General features: G+C 63.4%; 2 protein-coding genes across 2 annotated transcripts; one reads left to right on the plus strand and one right to left on the minus strand.

Annotated features, from left to right (window-relative positions):
• Positions 1 to 35: 35 nt before the first annotated feature.
• Positions 36 to 2,643, plus strand: TSR3 (TSR3 ribosome maturation factor). The gene is made up of 6 exons (XM_060077805.1): positions 36 to 230; positions 331 to 550; positions 903 to 1,096; positions 1,581 to 1,760; positions 1,935 to 1,998; positions 2,276 to 2,643. Exons 1-6 carry the CDS (start codon positions 119 to 121, stop codon positions 2,433 to 2,435), a joined length of 930 nt encoding a protein of 309 aa, XP_059933788.1. The 5' UTR covers positions 36 to 118; the 3' UTR covers positions 2,436 to 2,643.
• On the minus strand, positions 2,282 to 12,439 carry BAIAP3 (BAI1 associated protein 3). Its single transcript, XM_060077804.1, has 34 exons — positions 12,294 to 12,439; positions 11,952 to 12,039; positions 11,719 to 11,799; positions 11,290 to 11,397; positions 10,733 to 10,792; positions 10,535 to 10,601; positions 10,231 to 10,426; positions 9,938 to 9,982; positions 9,732 to 9,809; positions 9,518 to 9,620; positions 9,103 to 9,210; positions 8,916 to 9,011; positions 8,681 to 8,784; positions 8,321 to 8,441; positions 7,711 to 7,835; positions 7,527 to 7,617; positions 7,330 to 7,386; positions 7,120 to 7,217; positions 6,968 to 7,019; positions 6,749 to 6,879; positions 6,474 to 6,597; positions 6,252 to 6,395; positions 6,067 to 6,159; positions 5,772 to 5,963; positions 5,624 to 5,692; positions 5,447 to 5,526; positions 5,270 to 5,378; positions 4,783 to 4,854; positions 4,558 to 4,638; positions 4,354 to 4,474; positions 4,152 to 4,275; positions 3,864 to 4,069; positions 3,379 to 3,771; positions 2,282 to 2,629 (listed from the first exon to the last, which is right to left on the minus strand). The coding sequence occupies exons 1-33, from the start codon at positions 12,422 to 12,424 to the stop codon at positions 3,668 to 3,670; spliced, it is 3,459 nt and encodes a 1,152-aa protein (XP_059933787.1). The 5' UTR covers positions 12,425 to 12,439; the 3' UTR covers positions 2,282 to 2,629; positions 3,379 to 3,667.
• Positions 12,440 to 21,632: the final 9,193 nt, after the last annotated feature.

The following is a 21,632-nucleotide window of genomic DNA, read 5'->3' on the forward strand; positions in this document are numbered from 1 at the left end:
AGCGCCCTTGTCACATGAACGCCGGAACCGGATATGGCGTCCGGCTCCTGCGCAGAGGCGCGCCTCGGCTGCCTGAGAAGTTGAGAGCGGGCGAGATTCTCCGGCCCTGCTCCCAGCCATGGGCCGCCGCAGGGCAGCGCGTGGGCGCGGGGCCGCAGGTGGCCGCACTTGGCGCCCCGCGGGCCGCTTTCTGGAGGCTTTCGCCGAGGAGGTGGGCGCCGCGCTGCGCGGTGAGTGGGGCGTGATGCGGAGCGGGGGCGGGGGTCGGAGGCCCAGGGTCGGGTCGCGGAGCCGCGGCTGAGGCCGGGTCCCCTTCTGTGCCCGGTGTAGCGTCCGTGGAGCCAGAGGCGGCCGAGGACGAGGGCGCCCCGGGCCCTGTGCACCTGCCCTGCGCTCTGGCCATGTGGGAGCTGGGCCACTGCGACCCCCGGCGCTGCACCGGCCGCAAGCTGGCGCGCCTGGGACTGGTTCGCTGCCTACGTCTGGGCCACAGGTTCGGCGGCCTCGTGCTCAGCCCCGTGGGCACCCAGTACGTGTCCCCCGCAGACAGGTAGGCGGGAGAGGACAGGGTGTGGGGGTGGGGAGGGCGGGGTGCCTCCTGGGACTTTTCTTAATGAGTCCCCTACTCTGGCGCATCCTTCTTTTCAGGGCTCACCTATTTGCACTGATCTGTCTAGTTTGCCCCCATTACCTAGGGCAAAGTTCAGGATGCAGGTTTCAATAAACGTTTGTTGAGTGAATAAATGAGCTTTATCGAGGAACACATCCCCCCCAGCTGCCTCAAAAGCTTGGCCCATGAGAGTCCTTGGGGGTCATTGGCATGGGGAAATGATGCCGCTGAATCCCCAGTGGGGCCAGCACCAAGTTGACCCCAGAACCAAGCCCTATGCTGCTCCTGGCAGACAGTTGGTGGCACAGTCCGGGGTCGCCGTCATCGACTGCTCCTGGGCCAGACTGGATGAGACTCCATTTGAGAAGATGCGAGGGAGCCACTTGCGGATCCTGCCCCACCTGGTGGCTGCCAACCCTGTGAACTATGGCCGGCCTTGCAGGCTCTCCTGTGTGGAGGCCTTCGCTGCCACCTTCTGCATCCTGGGTGAGTGTCGGGGCCTGGCAGCCTGGAGTCTGGCTGTGCTCCCAGCAGTGTGTTTTCTGCTGCAAGTCCCAGGAGGAGCATGACCATGTATGGGGAGGTGGCCAGGGTTTCATCCTAACTCCCACTTAAGTCCTCGCCATGCCGGTTTGAGGTGGAGGCAGAACACATCGCTGGCCTACAAGCACCCGTATTTGGCCCTCGTTGTCAGGGCACCACCGCTCTGAGAGTCCTTTGTTACCACAGCTCATCCCCAGAGACCTTATGGTCCACATGGAGGCCCAGGTGGGTGGCCCTGTGAGACTCCCTGTGGGGAGAGGGACTTAATGGGCTACTGAGGCAGAGGCTAGTGAGTGGGCATGGGCTGTCTGGACCGTGGGGAAGTGTCAGCGGGACTTTTAGTTCGTGGGACAGAAGGAACCAGCGGCAAGGGTGACAGGAGAGGGATTGTCCACATCCTTGGAATTCCTGTTTCCTGCACCAACAGGTTTTTCAGACCTTGCTGTCATTTTGCTACGGAAGTTCAAGTGGGGCAAGGGCTTCCTAGACTTGAACCGCCAGCTCCTGGACAAGTATGCAGCCTGCAGTGGCCCAGAGGAGGTGCTGCAGGCAGAGCAGGAGTTCCTGGCCCACACCAAGGAGCACCCCGAGGAAGAGGAGGAAATCGGTGAGGCCTGGCACAGACACAAGTCCCCTGGGTGGGAGCCAGCACCCTCCAGGCCTGCCACCTCCTTTGAGAAGCCTGGGGGTTGGGGGGAGCCTTCCTGCCACAGCTGTGGAATGCTTGGTTCTGCTCCAGGCTCACCTACAGGTCACTTTCCTCTTTGATTCCTCAATTCAGATCCCTTTGATGTGGATTCAGGGCGAGAGTTTGCAAACCTCAACAGGCCCGTGTCTGGCCCCCGGTAGGTCCTTGGGCTTCCCAAGTTTCATGACAGCTCATACCCAGGGCTCCCCTCCGCCTCTGGCCTCAGCCACTCCTGCTGCAGGGTGGGGTGGTGTCCTAAACAACACCAGGATGCCTTTCCGAGTGCGGAGAAGGGAAGGTGGATGTCCTGATGGAGGGATTTCAGTTTTGAGAGGACACGGAATAGGAATCTGTCCTCAGCTTGGGGGCTTTGGTGAATGAGTGGGGAGGGGTGTTACCTCAGACTGGCCAGTGAACGCACCCCTCCCTCCCAGGCTGCCCAGAGACAGGGCTGACAGTGACACCGAGGAGGAGTCTGAGGAACTTGGGCCTGACCCCAAAGATGGGGGAGGCGGCAGCAGCAGCCCTGAAGAGACAGAGACCAGGGTCCCCACAGAGATTTGGAAAGGAATCAGGAAACGGCAGAGAGACTGAACACTGCAGACATGTATATTTTCCGAGGCGGAGTGATGAGGACATCTAGAGATGGCAGTGGAACTTGCGGGAACACACACAGGCCTGGTGGCCTCAGCCCCTGCAGCTGCCAGCAGGACTGGACTCTGGGTTTTCTCTCTGTGCTTCTAACCCGGCCTTGCTCTGGGTCCTGCCTCAGAGCCCTCCCAATGAAGCTGCAAGCCAAGGAGACCCGTGTGAGCCTCTGCTTCTCTGCGCTTGGCCTGGGGGTTTGGGGGGACCCTCAGCCTCTAGTGAGGCAGACCCTACCTAGAAGGGTCTGGGGTGTGGGGATGGGGCTGCGGGGTAGGTCTTGTGTGGGCACCCATGCGTTTGTGAAAGGAAACGCCAGATAGCTGGCCAGTTGGCATGGAGCCCCTTACACTGACCAGCCTTGGGTGACATCCTCAGCCAGAGACCCTGGACCTGTCAGCTGGGTGAGGACTGGAGACCTGTGCAGCTCTCAGGCAAATCACCCTCCACATGCCCTCTGGGGTGGAGGGTCCCTGGAGAAGGGTGGGGACACTGCACATGTTCACCCTCTCCCTCCAAAGCCTGGATTGTCCAGACTCAAAACGCAGACCTTCCTGCCTCTTCACCTAGTGAAGCCTTGCCCCAGCCCTGGAGAGACGAGGACAGAACTTCCTTTAGGACAGGGCTCTCCTGTGTAGCACTGGTGACATTTAGGGGTGAACCATTCTTTGTTGGGGGTGGTTCATGGCAGGATGTCAAGCCTAGTCTCTACCCACTGGTGCTAACAGCACAGCTTTCACCCACTCCCCAGTTGTGACTGACTACCAAAAATGTCTCCAGGCAGCACCTAATGTCCCCTGGGGGGCAAGGCTGCCCCACTGAGAGCCCTGCTTTAAGACCAGTGCCCTCCTGCCCTGTGGCTGTGGAACCTGAGGTAAGGTGGGAAGCTCACCTGGCGGCCAGGCCTGCTCTCTCTGCTCCAGGGTGGGGGGGCAGCTGCTGGCCAGGCCTCGCCCAGTCGGCCGTCTGGATCCAGTGGGGTGGGGCTTACTGGGCACAGGGGCTTCACGGCACACACCACAGAGACATGACCAGGGCAAAAGGGAACCCAGGGAGTCCAGCCACAGCATACACACCATGAAGCAGGGGAAGGGGCACCATGAGCCCGGCTGCACAAAGCTGACCACAGCGAGAGAACAACACGGGGACTTGGGGAGGGCCTGGCTGGCGGCCGCAGGGGCTCAGGGGTCTGCCTCCATGTACTTCTCCAGCTCCTTGAGTCTCTTGACAAACTCCTGCGCCTCCTTGTTGTTGCGGCCCTCCAGCATTCTAAGCGCCGATCTCACTGCGGGCAGGTGGTGGGGGGACGCGACGGTGCCAGTGTCAGCCCGGCTGGCCCCGCCCTCAGCCCCGCCCTCAGCCCCTCCCCTCACTCACCCTGGGCTCTGGGCCGGCGCAGGTGCAGGGTGACCGGCTGCCCGGCCCTCGCGCTCCCTCCCACCTGGGGCCTCGCGACGCCGCCAATGCTGCCCAGGCCCAGGGCTGCCTCCCCCGCGAAGTCGTTGGTGGACAGCCAGTCGTGGTCCATGACGGTGAACAGCACGCAGGCGCCCCGGCGGCGGCAGGCCTCTGCGGGCACGGAGCTGGGGGCGGGGGGAGGCGGGCGGTGGTCACCTGGAAGCCTGCTCCCGGCTCCGGACGGGCAGGACAGGGAGGGACACTCACAAGTAGAAGAGCTCGTCGTACACGGGGTGCAGCGTCCGGCTCTTGACCTGGGTCCTCTGACTGCGGACCAGAGGGAAAAGGTGCGGCGGGCCCAGCTCCACGATCACAAAGGGGTCGCTCAGGCCTAGGGACACGGCTGTGAGCGGACCACGCCGCCGTCCCCGCCAGCCCCGCCTCGTCCCGCCGCACCCCTCCCCCGCACCGTTGGCGTCCAGGGGGAGCAGGTCGGCGGCGTGCAGCACCTCCACCACCAGCCGCTGTTCGGCCGCCTCGTAGTGGCAGCGGACGCTCAGGCGCCCAAACCGGTTGTGCTCCAGGGACCTCTGTGAAAAGCCAGGGGGCCGGTGAGCCGGAGCCCGGGGACTCCCAGAGGCGGGGCCTCGTGCCCACACCTGGGCCGCACTACCTGTTTGAGCTTGTCCAAGTAGTACTGCTCGATGCACTCCCGGGTGGAGCACTGGTGCAGGCGCAGCTCCTCCTCCAGCCTCTGCAGGAAGGAGGAGGCCCCTGGTGATGCCGGCAGCTCCTCACGGCCCCATTTCACGTGTGGGGCGTGGATGAACTCAAATTTGGGTCTCTGGTGTCCACCCCTCCCCCTTCCTCTGTCAGAGGCCCCAGGGACAAACTTCACCTTGTAGCTTCCATCCCTCAGGCTCTCCAGGGGCAAACCCTGGCCCTCAGCGTGGAAAAAATTGACCAGGGCCTGCGGCGGGGCAAGAGGGAGAGATATCAGGGGCGAGGTGGGTGCTGGGGACCGAGAGTGGAGACAAATGGAGCCTTGAGCAGCACCCGGCTCGGGCTCTCGGGAGCCCAGGGCAGAGCCACTCACACCTGGGGCGCATCAGAAGCCCCCAGGAAGCTTGGGAAAATGTCGGTGCCTGAGGCCAGATAGCTGTCTTAACAGGTGGCCCATGTGCTTCTGACACAGGTGGGCTGGGGGAAGGAGATGCTGCCCTGGTGGGTTCCCAGAGGAGGGGTGTCCAGGGAAGGCCTGGCGTACCAGCAGGGTGCAGCAGGGCAGCTGGGAAGGGTCAGCAGCCTTGTCGCCCTGGGCCTGGGGTTGGGGGGAGCCAGGAACTGGGAGCTGCAGCAGGAAGGGCTCTTCCACATGGCCCTACCTCCAGCGTGAAGTGGAAGCGCCCATAGAAGTCGGCAGACACGTCACGGTTTGCGCCCAGAGCCTGCAGAATAGCCTGTAGCAGCAGCTCCCAGAGGGCCTCCAGCACCCTGTGGGGACACTCGGCATCTGTGACTGGACACTGGGCCAGCCCTGCTCCACCTGCCCGGGACCATACCTGCTCAGGTTCTCCTTCACCAGCGAGGCGTTCAGCAGAGCCAGCTTCTCATCCAGGTACTTCAGGAGCGGGGCCACGGCCTGCAGGCAGGGTCCTCAGGCTGGGACTGAGCCTGGGCCCCCACCCCACACACGCATTCCCCGCCATGCCCAAGCCCTCACCTGGCCGGGCACTCACCTCCTCGTTCTGGATGGAGTCAGGCGAGAGGCTGATGTGCTGCACGTACTTCCTGATGTCACCCACCATCTGTGGGAGGACAGCGTTCAGCACCAAGTTGGGGTGCAGGGAGGGGGCAGCCAGGTCCCACCCCACCATCCCTGCCCACCTTGGAGGTCAGGTGTGCCGTCACGGTTCGGGCCTCCCGCTGCAGGTCCTCATCCAGAGCCTGCATGCAGCTAAGCAGGGGGCGCGGGAGCGCACCCTCGAGCCCTGGAGCCCCCTCCGGCCATGCCAGGCCACGCAGCGCCTGGCCAGCAGCCTTGCGCAGGAGCTCCACATCGTTGAGGACCACGCAGAGCTGGGGAGGTGTGCCGGACATGTGTGGGTTGGCAGTCAGGTGGTGGCCCCACCGCGCCTCCTCCTCCCCCAACTGGCCCCTCCCCGCCCGCCTGTCGGCTCACTGGCTCGCTCACTGCCTCGCCCGCTGCCCCAGGCTGAGTGTCCACCTTCTTCCGCAGCAGCTCTGTGTAGAAGAGGGCGGCTTCACACAGGTCCTGGGGTGGAAGATGGGGGCTCAGGAGCTGTGGGCAATGTCCCCTGGCCCTGTTGCCCCTCTAGACCCCGATCTCCTCCCGGGAGTCCCCACCTGGCTAAGCTGGGTGCCCAGCCCCTGGGCCTGGGCAGGGTCTGGCCATGCCAGGCGGGCCCACAGCTCCTGGATGTGGCTGAAGCAGAGGCTTGCAGTGGCTGCGGAGCTGCTGTGCTTGGAGGAGGAATCCATGGGCTCCAGCTAGGAAGCAGGGGGAAGCCTTGGTTGTGAGGGTGCCCTGGATGAGCCCAGCATCCTCAGGCCTGGGTGCTCACTCACCGTGTCCACATCCACGGCTCCCTGAAGCCTCCACTTTGCTTGGTCCCGCAGCACCTGCAGCCAAAGCTTCACAGCAGGCAGGAATGGGGCATGGATGCCAGCCAGGGCAAGGGAGCGGCTGTCCCTGCAGCGGGAGGCCAGTCAGAGCTCGCCCCAACTCAGACACCTTGAGCCAACATGTCCCAGGTTCCTAGCCTAAGGAGGCCCCGAGGAGAGTCTCTTGCACAGAGCCCTCCTAGAGGAGACTGGAGGACACGTGGGGGCAGGACACCCACCGGCCCGGGATGCTGCCCCAGAAGCGCTGGATGTCTGCCAGGGTCAGGTAGAGCTCAAAAAGCCCCGAGGCCACCTCGAGGGTCATCTTCGGGCTCAGCTCCTCCGTCAGCACCCACGCCTCTTCAGCCACCTGCCCAGGAGGGTGGAGTCAGACTGCCAACAAGAGGAAACCCAGGCCCCTTCCCAGCCAGGGGGCTCTCCCCAGGCCGCCTCCTCACCAGACGCTCCAGCTGCCGAAAGGTGAGGGTGAAGAAGTCGATCTTGATGATGCTGCAAAGGACACACCTCAGACATCTGCTCTTCCTGCTCCCCAACGGCAGCACTTGAGGGGCTGGATGGGCAGGGGCAGCAGGGAGAGCGCTGGTCCCACCTGTGGAAGAGGCTGGCATAGATGCCATAGCAGGACTGCAGATCCTCGTAGACAGTGTCAGCCAGCTTGACCAGCCCTGCAAGGCGCTGTGGCCCCGGCTGCAAGGAAGCCCAGCACACTGACCTTCTGGCCTGCACCCACATGCTGCCCCCCCTCCCCTCCCCTGAGCCACACCTGCTCCCCCTGACCCATGCCCCCACTGAGTCACACCTGCTCACGAGGACTCTGGGAGTTCAGGAGCTTGTCGAACCATTCACGATTCCCTCTCTGCAAGGGAAGCCGCCAAGGCAGCATGGTGGGTGGGAGGGAAAAGGACAACAAAGTGTGTGTGGTACAGCAGGTCCAGGTGGGGGCAGGGGCACGGGCAGGGCCGGAGCAGTTAGCCCAGACCAAGCTACCGGACACACCTTCAGGGCAGCAGCAATGTCCATGTTTAGCTCCGTCTCGAAGGGGCAGATCTCAAAGGAAGGCTGGAAGAGCTGCAGCTTGCCAAGACACCTGGGCGACCGGTCACCCGCTGACTGGGGGTGCCCCACCTAGTCCCCTACCCCTATCCCGACCCCCACCCCTCGTGCCAGCGGCTGCACCCACTTCAACAGCAGCTCCAGGCGGTAGACAGCTGTGCTGTTGGTGGCAGGGAAGTAGTCTCGGAGATGGCGCAGCAACCGAAGCCCAAACTCAGAGAAGGCGGAGAAGCTGTCTGCCAGTCCCTCCTCCTGGGGGACAGGGCCCTTAAGAACTGACTCCTGAGTGCCCGCTCCACGGCAGAACCAGCTAGTCTACAAGGCTCTGCCCTGAGGAGCACCCTCCCTACCACCACCTCCAACCCCACTGGCCTTGCAGTGATGACCTCTCCAGCCCCTGCCTCCGCAGCTCCCCCTGGAGGCACAGACGCCCTCAGGGCCCTTGCACCACCAGCTGTGCCTCCTGCGAGCTGGCCTACTCCCTCTGTTGCTCGCGGGGCTGAAGCGGCACGGCCTCCCTCCCTCGGGACTCCATCAAGGTATCGCACACCCGATCCTGGGACCGCACAGCACGTGCTCTCTCCTAGGTCCCGCAGTTTGTCCGTTTGTTTTTAAACACCTACCGCACCCGCAGGCTGTGCACCCCACCAGGGCAGGACTCTGGCCGTCCCTGCCTGCCCCAGCCCGGGCAGCTCCACGGCACACCCCCCAGAAACAGCATTTGCAGCCGAGCCCACCTGCTCCTGGGGCAGCGAGGCCGCCTCTTCCCAGTGTGCCTGCATATCTTCCAACAGCCCCAGCAGGTAGCCGTAGTCCAGGGTGCGGGTCTGATGGTGGCGGCTGCTGACCTGCCAGTGCCTGCGGGGCCCCAGCCCAGGGTCAGGGCAGCGGCCTTGGGGCCGGGACCAGGAGGAAACCGGCGCCCCTCCAACTCACAGTACAGCCCCTTTCCGGGACCCGCCCCTCCAGTGCCCCGCCCCTCGCGACGCGGCCCCGCCCATGTACTTGCAGTTTCGCCCGCCAAGGCTCCGCCCCTCCCACCGCCCTTCCGCCCCGTCGGGGCCCTGCCCTCTTGCGGCGCGGCCTCGCCCACTCACAGCACAGCCAGCTGCAGCGCCGACAGGTTACTCTGCGCGCCGTGCAGGCAGAGCACGGTGGCCGCAGGCCCGCTGAGCTCACCGCGCCAGCTGCTCGAGTTGGGCTGGGGGACGGGCCGGGCGTGGGTGGAGGCGGGAGACCCCCATCCCCTCTCGTCCCCCAGGTCCCCGGCCTCCCCCTCTCGCCCTCCCCACGCCGCGCCTGGCTGCCCCGGGGGCCCGAGGGCGGCGCTACCTCCTCGGCTTGGTGCTCGAACTGCAGCAGACGGCTGAGCAGCAGCAGGTAGGACAGGAAGCCCGAGCGCCCGCGCTGGCTCATGCTCGTGTCCCTCTGGAACGCAGGGCCCGCCGGTCACCAGCCCTGCCCAAGCCCACGGGCTGGGGCGCAGGGCTGCAGGGGGGGGTCCCCCTTGGCTTCCCACCTGTGTGGTGATCAGCTTGAGGACCAGCTGGCAGTCCCCCTGCACGCGGGAGGCGCTGGAGCGCGGTTCCAGTTTGAACCAGCGGTCCTCACCAGCCACGGGCACCTCCTGGGGAAAGGGGGTTCAGATTAGTGATTCTGCCTCCCTCTTCCTCCCGCACAGACTGTCTACAGGACCGTGGGGAGAAAACAGGCCTCCGCTTCCCACTGAACACGGGTAACCAGCACAGGGAGCGCTTAGGGGTGCCTGGACCCCTGGAGGCTGTCCCTCCCCCACTCCTCCCAGCATGGTGGCCCCCCAGCCCCAGAAAGATGGGAGATTGTTGGGGGAATCACAGGACATAGCAGCGGTATCGCAGGAAGGCGGGGCACCCATGAGCAGGTGTTCCATGAGTGACGCCCCGACACCCACTCACGCGGATGGGTATGTTGAGGCACCCCAGGAAGTCATCGGTGTGGTCCTCCGTGGGCCCTGCTGTCCCATTTGCGCGGGCAGACTTGACAATCTGTTTGAAATACCTGGGGGCAGTAGGGTGGGCGTCACACCTGTGGTCCCTGAGGAGCCACCACCTGTTGGCCCCCATGGCCGAGCTGTGAGTGTCAGGGGCACAAGGGTCCCACCTGCCATACCTGCTCATGCCCTTTAGGCCAATGACTTCATTCAGCTTCCTGCATGCTTCCACCAGGGACACGTCATCATCATGATCCCTAAGGGTGGGGCGAGGTGGGGGTACCTGGCTGGTCTGGAGCCCAGCCTGGCCCTGACTGCCCCCTCCCGCTCTCCCCAGACCAGAGGCGCCCACATCCCCTGCCCTGCAGGGCACAGGGGCCTATACCAGATGTCCAGGTGCAGCTGGTCGGTGCTGACATCCTCAATCTCACTATAAGGAGAACAGAGAGATACCCTTTAGGGTCCAGGTGATCCTCTGCCCGGAGCTGGGGCAGGGACCATTTCTGAGCCTCAGTCTCCTCCTCTGGAAAATGGGCATAGGACCAGCCCCTCAGTTCCCTGGGGCAGGCACTGAGACCGCATACAGGCACAACTGCCACATGCAACCCCCGGACCAGCCTGGCACCGCAGCAGACCCTGCCCAACCACCCTGCCACCCAGCTGGACGAGGGGCCTTACAAGAGGAAGTGCTCTTTCCACACGGGGTTCAGGGTGCTGCTCTTGACCTCGGTGACCTGGATGCACTTGGCCGGCAGTGGGCCACCACGCTTGCTGCCCTTGCGGAAGCTGAAGCGCTGCTCCTTGTGTGTGCCCGGCTCCCTCAGGGTGCCTGAGGCCGGCAGGATGCCCAACATGCAGTACGGGTCACTGAAACCTGGGACACGGCAGGTGCCTCAGCCCCTGACCCCTGACCCCAGGCCCCCCCGTGACCCCCCGACCTGAGCTAGCCAACGTCCCGGCTGAGCTAGCCAACCCCACTCACCGTTGGGGTCTTTGGCCAGCAGGTTCTTGGCACGCATGACGGAGACTTTCAGGGCATATGTGGGAGCCTGTGGGTGGGTGGGGGTGTGAGGGCCTCTCGGGGCTCAGCGTGTACCCAGCCCTGTGCCCCCTCCACCCCGAGCCCCTGCACACGAGCACTGCGCTGGTCAGCGTCTGCCCAGGTGGGTGGCAGCCTCACCTTGGCCTTCTTCACACGCTCCACAGCCTCAGCATGTTCCTCGGGGCTGCTGCCGAACACCTGCACAGGGCGGGCAGGTGTGAGGGCCCAGGTACCGCTGAAGCAGGGCTGACTATTGTCCTGGGGTCCTCACAGGGTTGGGGGAGCACACACAAGTGAGGAATAAAGGTGTCTGTCCATCTGTTGGTTTGTCCTTTCTACTTTTTTTCTGTGTGTCTGTCTGTCCATCATTCTTTGTATGTCCTGTATCTGTCTACCTGTCCTTTCCTGTGTTCTTTATATCTGTCTCTGTGTTCATCTGTCTGTCTTTGTGTTCTTCTGTTTGAATGTGTCTGTGTGTCTGTCCATCACTCCATCTTTCTGGGCATGCCTGTCAGCCTGTTTGTGTCTGCCTGTGCATGTGTGTGTGTGTGTGTGTGTGTCTTGTGTACATGGGGCAAATCTGTGTGTGTTGTTCAGGTGATACTGACATAAGCAGGTGGGGGAAAGTGTCTTAGTCCTCCCCAGAGATGGGGAGGGGCCAGGCCAGGAGGGTGGGTGGGACCAATGGGGCTCACCTGCTGCAGGTAGCTCAGTAGGGCCCCCTGGTCATCCACCTGGTCGGGGCCCATGGTCCCTGCGCGGTAAAGGACTGTGTACAAGGCTTCCTCATAGAGCATCTCCACCTGCAGGTGGGGAGGGGAGCACATGCCGAGTCCTGGCCACCCTGTCCCTGTCTCTTCTCAGCCCCGGGTTCTGGCCACAGGGGGTCTCAGGCTCCTCGAGTCCACCCTGTGTGCCCAGCCCCCAGCAGCTCCTCCCACTGGCAGAGCCCAATCCCTGCCTCTGTGCCTTTGCACCTAGCAGGCCCTCCACTGGGGGTCCCTCCTCACCCCTGACCTCCGCTCACTTCCATGGGGAGGCCTGGCCCACCCACCCCAGACCCTAAGTCTGGCACACAGAGGTACTTACAGCCCCTCCTGGGGCCAGGTCCCCTTCCCCCTTACCTCCTCTTGGGTCAGGGCTCTAAGGCCACGGCTGGGGTCCACGGGCTCTGTGGGGGCTGGGGAGCTACTGCGCAGGAGGACCTGTGAAGGGCACCGGGTGAGGGCCTCTGTGGCTCCTGGGGCCAGTGGGGTGGGGAGCGCTCCAGGGAGGGAGGGAGTGGAGGGCGGAGGGGCAGGTGGGGAGGCCTGGCCCAGCGCCCCATGCCAGGCAGCAGTGCCCGTGCTATCCGCACCTCGGGGCACGGCAGGCCCTGTCTGCTTTCCCCCTTCTTCAGGATGAGGCGCATCTGGGCGAAGAACTCCACACCATCTCCGGGTTTCCTGCCAAGAAAGCCCAGACTCGGGGTCAGCAGACCCTCCCCAAAGCTACAGCTCACGGCATGTGCCGGCCCACATGACTCAAGGGTCTCTGCATGTCTGGGGGTGAGGTATGATGCCCCCCCTGGCCTTGGGTTCAGAGCCTCCTGGGCTCCCCCCAGGGGCCATGCTGGGCAGCTGGTGTGTGAGGTCAGCGAAGGAAGGGGGGCCAGGTGCAGGTGACCATGACCGTGCGGAGCGGGCTGTGGGGTACCCACCAGGCCCCAGCCGCGGGCTCCTGCACTTCGGTGCTGCTGCTCGCCGGCTCCTCCTCAGTCCTCCGGCGGAAGGACGGGCACACCTGCACCTGCCTGAGCACGCTGCTCTTGATCTCCAGCAAGGTGGACATGGTGGGTGGCCTGTGGGCAGAGAGCACAGCCACAGCCTCCGGTCAGGCCACTTGTTCATTCACTGGTGTTGCCATACTGTCCCCAATGATTAAATCAGATGCCACCCTGAGCAATGACTGAGGTGTCCCCCGTTACTCAGAGGTGCCCACTGCTGGGGTCATGGGCTCCAGCCCCTCCCAGGGCTGCAGACTTGCTCAGTCCAAGCCCTATCCCTTCCCACAGGTTCTGGCCACCCAGATCAGAATGACTAGTACTGAGCTGGCTTCAGGGGATGCCCGGGGCCCATTCCTCACTCGACACAGAGGATCCCTCTCCGTCCCAGCGTGGTATCTGGGCTGCTCCAGGCAGGATGCTACATGGTGGCTCAGCTGCCACGGCAACATGGGCAATTGGAGCCGGACAGGAGAGTGAGCGGGAGCTGTGGCCCCACAACCCACACTTGCCAGAAGAGGAGTAGGCCCTGCTCTGGGGACACCTTCCTGTCCAGGTGGCTAGGCCCTGGGATGCCCCTGAGGGGCAAGTGGCTCTCACTGCCAACTCCAGTTCCCCCGGCCTGACCAGCCTTTGCTGTTACACCCACACACGTCCTCCAGGGGTCTCAGTGTCCCCTGCAGACCCTGCTGGGAAGGGCAAGATGATAGCTAAGCCAACAAGGGCCCCTGAGCCTGCCTCTTCCACCCCATGGCCCAGCCCAGGCACCCACCTCTTCCCCTGGGCCAGGCAACAACCTCTGGCCCTGGGCCCCCTGGATCCCCAGGGTGGTCTTCTGTTCCCCCGTTGAAAACCATCAGGGCAAAGTGAAGACCCTTTCCTGGGCCACCTCTGCCACTCGGTGCCACCCCTCAGGCTCCCTGCCCCAGGCTTGCCGGCCTCTTGTGCAGGACACACCGTGCTTCCCCTCGGCCTACCTGGGGGCCTTCCCACTGTCTGGGTCTCCTCATTGTCCACTCTTGAGCCCCCCCCCCACCCGCCCCCACAGGGCCAGGCACATCAGCCTGAGCCTGCCATTTTCATTTGACAAAATAGGAAATGGGGACCCAGCCAGATCCAACTCTACTTGCCCCGATCTCACAGGCACTTAGCAATGGGAGAGCCAGGTGAGACCCGCCCCTGCCCTGTGCGCCCGCTGCTCAGGGGCTGGGCCTGTGCTTGTGCAAGTCTCCGATTACCAGCGCTGCCCCTTCCTGGACTCTTATGCTCTGCTAGGAGAGCCGGGGCCAGGCACGCCTGCCACCTCGTGGGTCCTAAACAGACTTTTTGAGCAAACCAGGTCTGTCTCTGGGTGGGCCCGGGCTGCCATCCCTGGTCTGCGACCCCCACCAGCTCTCAGCTCCTCGTCCTGCTCCCTGACCCTCCAACCCCGGACCTGTGGGGCCCAGGGGACACTGGGCTCAGAGGGTCTCATCTGGCCAGACACGAGAGCTGGGAACAGGGAAGGCAGGTGGCTCAGCCCCCACAGCTCCCCCCACCATACCTGTCAGCGCCTGCCCCTGGGGGCCTCTACCCAAGATGGGGGCTCCGCAGCCTCTGCACGCACTTCCCGAAGCTGTCACCCTACAGCGGCAGTGAGGTCCCGAGGGGGCGCTGGGCGTCATGGGCCCCCTTTTCCTCTCTAGCTGAGTGGAAGAGGCTGCTCCCCCCACAGCCCCCCAGAGCCAGGGAGCAGCTACTGCTTTAGCTGTTGCCACGGCAACCGCCAGCTGCGGCTGCATGTGACAGGGGCTCGGGGCTCACATTCCCAGAGATGAAGATGACGCAGGAGCCAAGTGGCCTGAGCTGCAGGGTGGGGGGCTTTCTCTGTGAGAACGAAATGTTCAAGGCAAGGCAGGCCACCTCCCCTGATAATCCTCAGACCCGCCCTGGAGAGGGGGTGCCACTCTGCTCCCCCACCTAGAGGAGGAAACTGAGGTCCCAGGGTTAGGAACCCACCCAAGGCCACAGAGCCAGCAGGAGGCCAGGGATGCAGTCGAGGTCTCCCCAGCTCTGGTGTCCGAGCGCTAAGCTCTTGGCTCGGCTTGAGTCTTGGGGTCCATCCAGATGGGCTGGCCTTCCCCTGTGCTGCGCAGTCCCTCCCTGCTCCCTTCCTCAGCCCATTGCCAGGATGGGGCAATAGTGACGGCTGGGTGCAGGGGTCCAGGAGAGATGGCTCAGCCTGAGAGCCCAGGAATTCCCTTTGTTCCCCTGGAAACCCTGGGCCGCCTGAGCAGTGATGACCTCACTGCACCCAACAGCCTGGGAGCCAGCCAGCACCTCCCCCAGAGCTGCCTTTGACAGTGGGCATGTGGCCGACCCCCAGGAAGCAGTCACTGGCTGCAGGGGCTCTCAGCCTGTACAGGGCATAGTGAGCTGGGTACAGGGCTGCAGGGGACCCCCCCATCTGTCTGACAGGCCCCATGGGACTCCTTCCTGAGCGCTCCATTTCTCGGTCCCAGGTCTGGCCGGCAGCTCAGAGCAGGACATGCCGGTACCCCTGCGCATGCCTGGCCACCAGTTCCCATTTATCCAACGAACAAAGTGACGCGGGCCAAGGAGCTGAACGCCACACAGGCACCGGGCCCAGCTGAAAGTGACAGGCCCGCCGTGTTCCCGGGCTGTACCCAAGGCCCAGGGTTGAATGGGAAATGATAATTTGCAAAGTGGATGTCACTGTCCCATTTCACATCCCAGGGTTGGGGTGAGCTGCCCTGAGCCAGGCCTCGAGCCCAGGGCTCAAAGCCAAGCTGTCTCCTGCTAGCCCACTGGGGAGCCGGGGTGGCACTGAAGCAGGTAGGTCTGGGGCAGCTGAGCTGAACTGGAGGGCCAGCTCTCTCTCTAGTCAGAGTCCCCAGTGGCTAGCTGGCCACCCTTGGAGTGAATAAACACTTTCAGGGCGCTGGGGCCTTCTTACTGAAATCAGTCCCTGGAGACTTAGGGGTCGGGGGTCCACTGATGCCGCCGTGGGCATGTGTAAGGGGGTGGCAGGATGTCTGGCCCCACCAGCTAGCTGTCCCTGCTGCCCTGTTGGTCTTCTCTTCCCAGCCCAGCCCCCACCTGACCCCACTCACTCTTCCTATAGGATTTCTGCCTCCCACCTCTCCGTGTCCTCGTTGACTCTGCACACAGTGCTCCCCTGCACACAACACAGCTGCAGTGCCTCATTGCAAGTCACCTGGCGTGCCCATTACAAATATTAGGGTCTCATCCCCACTTAATCCCCAGGGAGGAACCTGGGAATCTGTATTGTAACCAACTCTGTAGGTGGACCTAGAGCTCTGAAGCTTGAGACAGGCTGTAAAAGGCTAGCTAGATGCTTCTAGAATGAACGCATTTAAAATTAAATCCTCCGAGGTCCCCTCCCACTTGGCCAGGCCGGCCCCCTCTTACCTGTCTTCCCTCACCTGTTCACCCGGCGTTCCTCCCTCCCACTTCTCTCAGTGACATCCCCTCTCGCCCCTTCCTCCCGTCCCCCCTCTTCCCGAAGCTCCCCGTGGGAACCTCGGGCCCCCCAGTTCTGTCGGGGTGCTTCTCTCATTGGTGGGCGCTCGGTTCGGGGACAGTTTGGAAACCTGGTGAGGGTGTATTTTGTTTGGACCCACCCAGACGTCTGGAGGGATTTGGGGAAAGCAAGGGGTCCTGCCAGGATCGGCAGGAGGGGGACGGAACTGGGCTCTAGGGGCGTCTTCCTCCCTGGAGGGTTGGCTGGGAAACCCCGCGGAGCGTCTCGGAGCAGGGCGGGGGGTCCTCGGCCCCGGCCCACTTGCGGCTTCCCCCGGGGATGGCGCGCCGGGTAGGAGCGGGGTCACCCTGCGCATCCCGGGGGCCACCGGCGGACGGCGGTCCTGGAGTCCCGCGCCCCCCGCGGCAGGGAGGTCTGGTCCCCCCGCCCCTGTGCAGTGCGCACCCCGCTCCCGCCGGGTCCTGCTTCCGCGCTCCGAGGGCCGCAAGAGCGAGGGCCGCTCCTCCAAGCGCACGCCGGCCTCCGTCTCCCCGGGGCAGACGGCGCGTCTTCTCGACCTCCCGGGGCCCGGGGTGGCGGCGAGCGCGGCGCGGGAGCTGGACCGGCGGCTCTCCTGTACGTCGGCGCGGCGCCGGGCCGAGCTTCGACGGCCGGGCGGGAGCCCGCGGCACTCACCGTGGGCCGGGCGGCGGAGGAGTGGGGACAGTGCTCCTGCGGGCGCCGCGCTCGGCACCGGCTCCGGGGACGCTTTGGCTGCGCAACCGCTCGCAGCTGCCGGAGCAGACAACACAGCGCGGGCGCAGCGGCTGCAGGGGCCGGGGGCGGGGCCGGGCCTGCTCGCCCCGCCCCGCCCCGCCGCTCCGGGCCCGCTTCCGCCCCGCCCCCGCCTCCCTTGAGTCCCACCACCGCGCCCCCGCCGCAAGGGGCGCCGGGCAAGGATCCCTGCGCCCCCCGTGCTCTGCCGGGCACCCCCTCCCCCAAGGGGCGGTGTTCGGGGCTGTCAGTCAACCCACAGGTGGGTGCAGCGCGGGAGCAGGGTCTGCTCTGCGTCAGGACCCCCTCCTGGGGGCCCCAGGGAAGCCAGAGTCGCCGAAACGGAACAAGATATGCCCGGGTCCGCAGCGCAGACTTTTCTGGAAAGCCTGCGCAGTCATCTCCGAAGTCGCCCTACCAGCCCAGCGCTGTCCCCAACACAAACATGGAGCGGACCTTGGTCTGGGGACTCCTCCACCGCGGGCCTAATCGCTCTTCTTCTCAGAAGGGACAGTCCGCACCCGGGGCAAGGGGGTGCTGCACGCACCAACTCGGGATGCCCACAACAATCCTGATCACCTGTTGGGGTGATCGACCCCATGGCCCATGCTGGGTCGCTTGCTGGGTTGCCCCTCCGGCTGGAACCGCCGTCATGGGCTGGACCCTCTCTAGCGCCGTTCCCAGCCCATCCTCGGTGCCCCTCCACCGCACCGTGGTCACCTGGAGAGCTTGTAAAAACAGATTGCTCGGCCCACCCGGGACGTGCTGATTCCCAAAGTCTGGGCTGGGGCCCCATCATCTGAGGCTCCTCCCACCACACTTGGAGAACCCTGGGGGCTGCTCAGAGGTTCTGAACTTGTCAGAGATGCACAGCGTCCCTGTATCCCAGCCCTGCATTTGGCGGATCCTGCTGGACCCTCAGAGCACCTTTTACTTGGGGATCAAGACTGTGGTTTGGAGAAGTTTTCACCCCAAAGACCTTGTCTCTAATGGAGGGACTCCAGGCCAGATGGGGAACAGACAGACCTAGAACCCACTTCAGCTTAGACCCAGAGGCAAAAGACAGTTGGCTCTGGGGAGGCCAGGGGTCAGCTGAACTTAGGAGAGGGCCAGAGTCTGGAGGAGCAGGGTTCCAGAACAGAGCTGCATGCTGGGAGGCAGCCCACCTGTGCTTTCTTCATTCCCCAGTCCAGAGGAGACCAGACGCTTCCCCTCGCCCCAGGATGGGGCCACCACCTGTCTCAGTTTCTAGACCCAGACTCACAGCCATGCCATGCATGCCTGTCTGTGCAGGATAAGACACAGAACCACCTGGTTTGGGGAAGACAGCCCTGCAGCGGGGGAGACAGCACAGAAGGGTGGGTTCTCCTTCTGGAAGTTCTGGCCCCAGGCCCTGCTTCCATCCTGACCCAGCACAGCCAGTCAGATGGGGGCAGGGGTGCTCAGGAAATGCACAATGGCTTGGGACAGATGAGTCAGGTGAGCAGGGGAGGGGCCTGGATCCCATGCCACCAGCTGCCCCTTGGCTTCCTTCTGCAGGGGATGGAATGGGTTGGGGGCAGCTAATGTCCTTCCCTGGGGATTTGGCAGGTCCTGAGCCAGGGTCTTGTAGCTGATGCCCCCCACCTCTGCAGTCTTGCATCAGGTTCTGCCAACCTGTTGGAACAAACACTGCCTGGTTGCCATGGTGATCCTAATGGCTTTGGGGTGAAGAGATGAGAGTCTGCAGCTGCTGTAAACAGGAAGTTAGGAGGGGCAGCTGCCAGTGGAGGGGGTCCCTACTCACACCCCCATCCCAAGCTCTGAGGGGAGCTAAGGGGCTGGGGGCCAGTGACATCACGAAGATGCACCAGCCCCTAAGACTAACACCACGCAGCCTGTCAGGGCAGAGGGCGCCTGGAGACCTCACCACTCTCTTTTGCAGGTAGGGAAACTGAGGCCCAGAGAGGGGAAAAGGCTTGTCCAGGGCTACACAGCAACAGGCTGGGTCCCAAACCCAGCTCTGGGCCTCTGTTTCCCCAGGAAAGCATAATCCTCAGGGTCCTTCCCTCCACAAACATTTCCTGGGGAGGGAGTGATGGTCCCATTCGTGCCGACCCCTTCATTCTCCCCCAACCTCCTGGGTCAGACTCCTGCCCTGCCACACTCCTCCGCTGCCTTGGGCCTCAGTTTCCCTCATTAGTAAAACGGAGATAGCAGCAGCAGAGCCCACCTCTCAGCAGGGGGAGGGGATGGTCTTACCACGGAGCAAGTGCTGGTTAGAGTCAGCTGCAGCTCCTCCAGCCCACGGGGGATGGGAACTGGAGCCACCATTGCCCAGGACCCTCCAGTGGCCTTGGGAGGGGCTCTTTCCTTCAGGGACTTAGTTTTGGCCTCCGCAGTTTGGAGGTTTAAGCTCATCCTTGTGCGATCCCACAGCCAGGAGAGGACAGGGAGGGATGCCCCTTGCCCCGTGCCTGTGCCCCAGGCCTCGAGCTGAAGGATTTACCTTGGCCCCCTTGCCCCAGGCCTCCCACAGCGGTTCTGAGCTCGACGGGCTGTGAGGGGGCAGCTCGGGGCATGCACAGGAGTTAGGGCACAAGGCACCCTGCCTATGGGGATCAGGGCTCGGTGGGTCTTGTGGGGAGGTGGGTTTACTCGTGGAGCTTCCAGCTGGAAAGGGTCTAGCAGACAGGGTGAGTGGCTTTTCCTCCTTAGGGCCAGGAGAAAAGCACCAGGCTCTGGGCAAACACTCTGATGGCTGCTGACAGGCAGGGAGAAGGGGCCTCAGAGGTGAGAGGCATCCTGGCAAGTCCAGGGCACTGCCATCACTTTTAATAATGCATGAAATCACGCCCTATGGTGGCAGCCCTTGGAATTGCAGGCACAGCTTCCTAGCAGTCAGGCTTCTCCCACAGCTCTCTGACCCCCATAGCACCCGTCGGAGGACAATGGCAGGAAAAGCGGGAAGGGAGGTGGACCACAGGAAACTCATGGGCACATAGCCCGGGAATTCGGGTCAGGGTCCCTGCCTGCCCTGGGCTGGAGGACCCTGAGGGACTGCAGGAATCTGTCCCATTGCCTGTGCTATCCTGGGTGGTTCTGCCGGCAGAAGAGGTGGCTCCAGGTGAGAGGGGGTCTGGCCCACATGTGACCCCTTACCTGGGGCACTTAACCAGAAGCCCACTGGGGGTCCTGCTGCCAGAATCTGCGCAGGTGGAGCCTGTGCCAGGCTGGGTGCTCTGGGGCCTCAGGCCCGAGGTTTTCGTGGGGCTGGGGGTGGGGACAGAGCAGCAGCCCAGCCAGGGCTCTGCAGGTCTCCGTGAGGCCCAGGCGACCAGCAGCAGAGCTGGGAATGGGTCAGGTGCCTGGCTCCTCCACGCACATCCCTCTGCACACAGGAGGCCGAGGCACTCGTCCTGGCTCTGGGGCCCCAGATTCCTTCCTCAAGGCAAGAAAGACCCCCTTGGGATGGGTCACCTGTAAGAGCAGAGGCTGGGAGGGAAGGACCCAGGCTGGGGCCCTGCAACTTTCTTTTGCTGCTCCCTCATTGTTTTCTTCTAAAAGCTCAGATAAAACAGCTTCCTGACTGAGGCCCGAGGCTTTGGGCAAGTGGCAAAGTACATAGGGTCTGAGGAACTAAGGGTGGATGGGACCCAGCGCTCTAGCTCCTCCGCCAGGCCCATGGCCTCTGCAGATGGGGTCACAGTAGTCTGGAGGCCTCCCACGGAGGCAGGACACCCCCAGGCTCAGCACCAGGGTCTGCTGGGGACAGATCTGGACCTGCACTCCTTGGGCCCTTCCCTGCTGGAGCTGGCTTAGACCAGTTGGAGCCGGCCCAAGTCAGTGCTCAGGGGCCCTCCAACCTGGCAACACGTCGCCATGGCAACCTCAAACTGGAGGCAGGGCCTGATGTATGGTAGGAGGGCTTTGGGCCGCCTGGTCAGGGAGCAAGGTGGCCTCATGGGGGTGGGCAGGTGTGAGGACACGGTGCTGACTTGGCCAGGACAGTCCAGGGAGGCCGGGGGGACCCCCAGGGACCCAGAGCCCAGCCAGGAGCCTATGTGGGCTCCAGGCAGAGTGGTTCCTGGAGAGATAGGCTCCCAGCTTGTCCTACCTGTGGTCAAGTTCTAGAAGCCCCAACGCTGGGTTCCTTGCTCTGTACCTGTGTAACAGCCTGGCCTGAGCCAGTCCTGGACACACTGTCCCAGGGGCCTGGTCAGGGTCTGAGCCAAGGGCTCACAGGCACCTTGGCACCATGAGGATGGCATCCTGGTGCCCCGGGGAGGTCCACCCTGGCGGTGAGAAGGAGGTCTCCGTGGGGGGAACCTGCTCCAGCAGGCCAGAGAGGTACAGGTGAGACTCGGGGGACAGGGCCAGGGGTCAGTGCAGGATGTGGGCCCAGCCTTGGCTGCCCACGCCCCAGCATCAGAGGCACAGACCGGGGGATTCAACCTTGGCTCTAGGGAATGTCACCCTCTGCCGCTTGCGGGTCACTGAGCGTCTGATGCTGGAAGCCGAGGGAGGAGGTGGCTCCAGCAGCTCCTGGGCGGGCAGCACAGAACCCTGGAATTGGCCAGCCTGGCTCCCCTGACACCGAGCATGAGGCAGCCTGTGCAGACGGAGCAGGAAAAGGACACCCTGCAGGCGGCAGTTAGTGGAAATGTTTTAATTAGAGGATTTTTAGATACAGTGGTTCATCTATTGCCCACAATTCCTTACTAATTATTAGGCGCCTCATGCTGGGAACACACGCTCTTCCCTTACAGTAGAAACAGGATCATCGCATTTCATAGTTCTTGTGTTACAAGATTCACATCTTTGTTAAGCCAAGGACTGTGGCACAAAAGGACATTTCATTAGCCGAAGTCACAATTTGCTAGAAACACTGATTACTTTAGAATGCTTTAACTAGAAAATATATTGAATTTCCATATATAGTAACCATATACATGTATAACTATTACTAAGAGTAGTTCGGTCATTACAAAATAAGACATTCTGGGAGAGGCTACAAATACACAACCCGTTGGATCCCT

Source organism: Mesoplodon densirostris, chromosome 16 (assembly GCF_025265405.1).
Source record: "Mesoplodon densirostris isolate mMesDen1 chromosome 16, mMesDen1 primary haplotype, whole genome shotgun sequence".
NCBI classification, from domain to species: domain Eukaryota; kingdom Metazoa; phylum Chordata; class Mammalia; order Artiodactyla; family Ziphiidae; genus Mesoplodon; species Mesoplodon densirostris.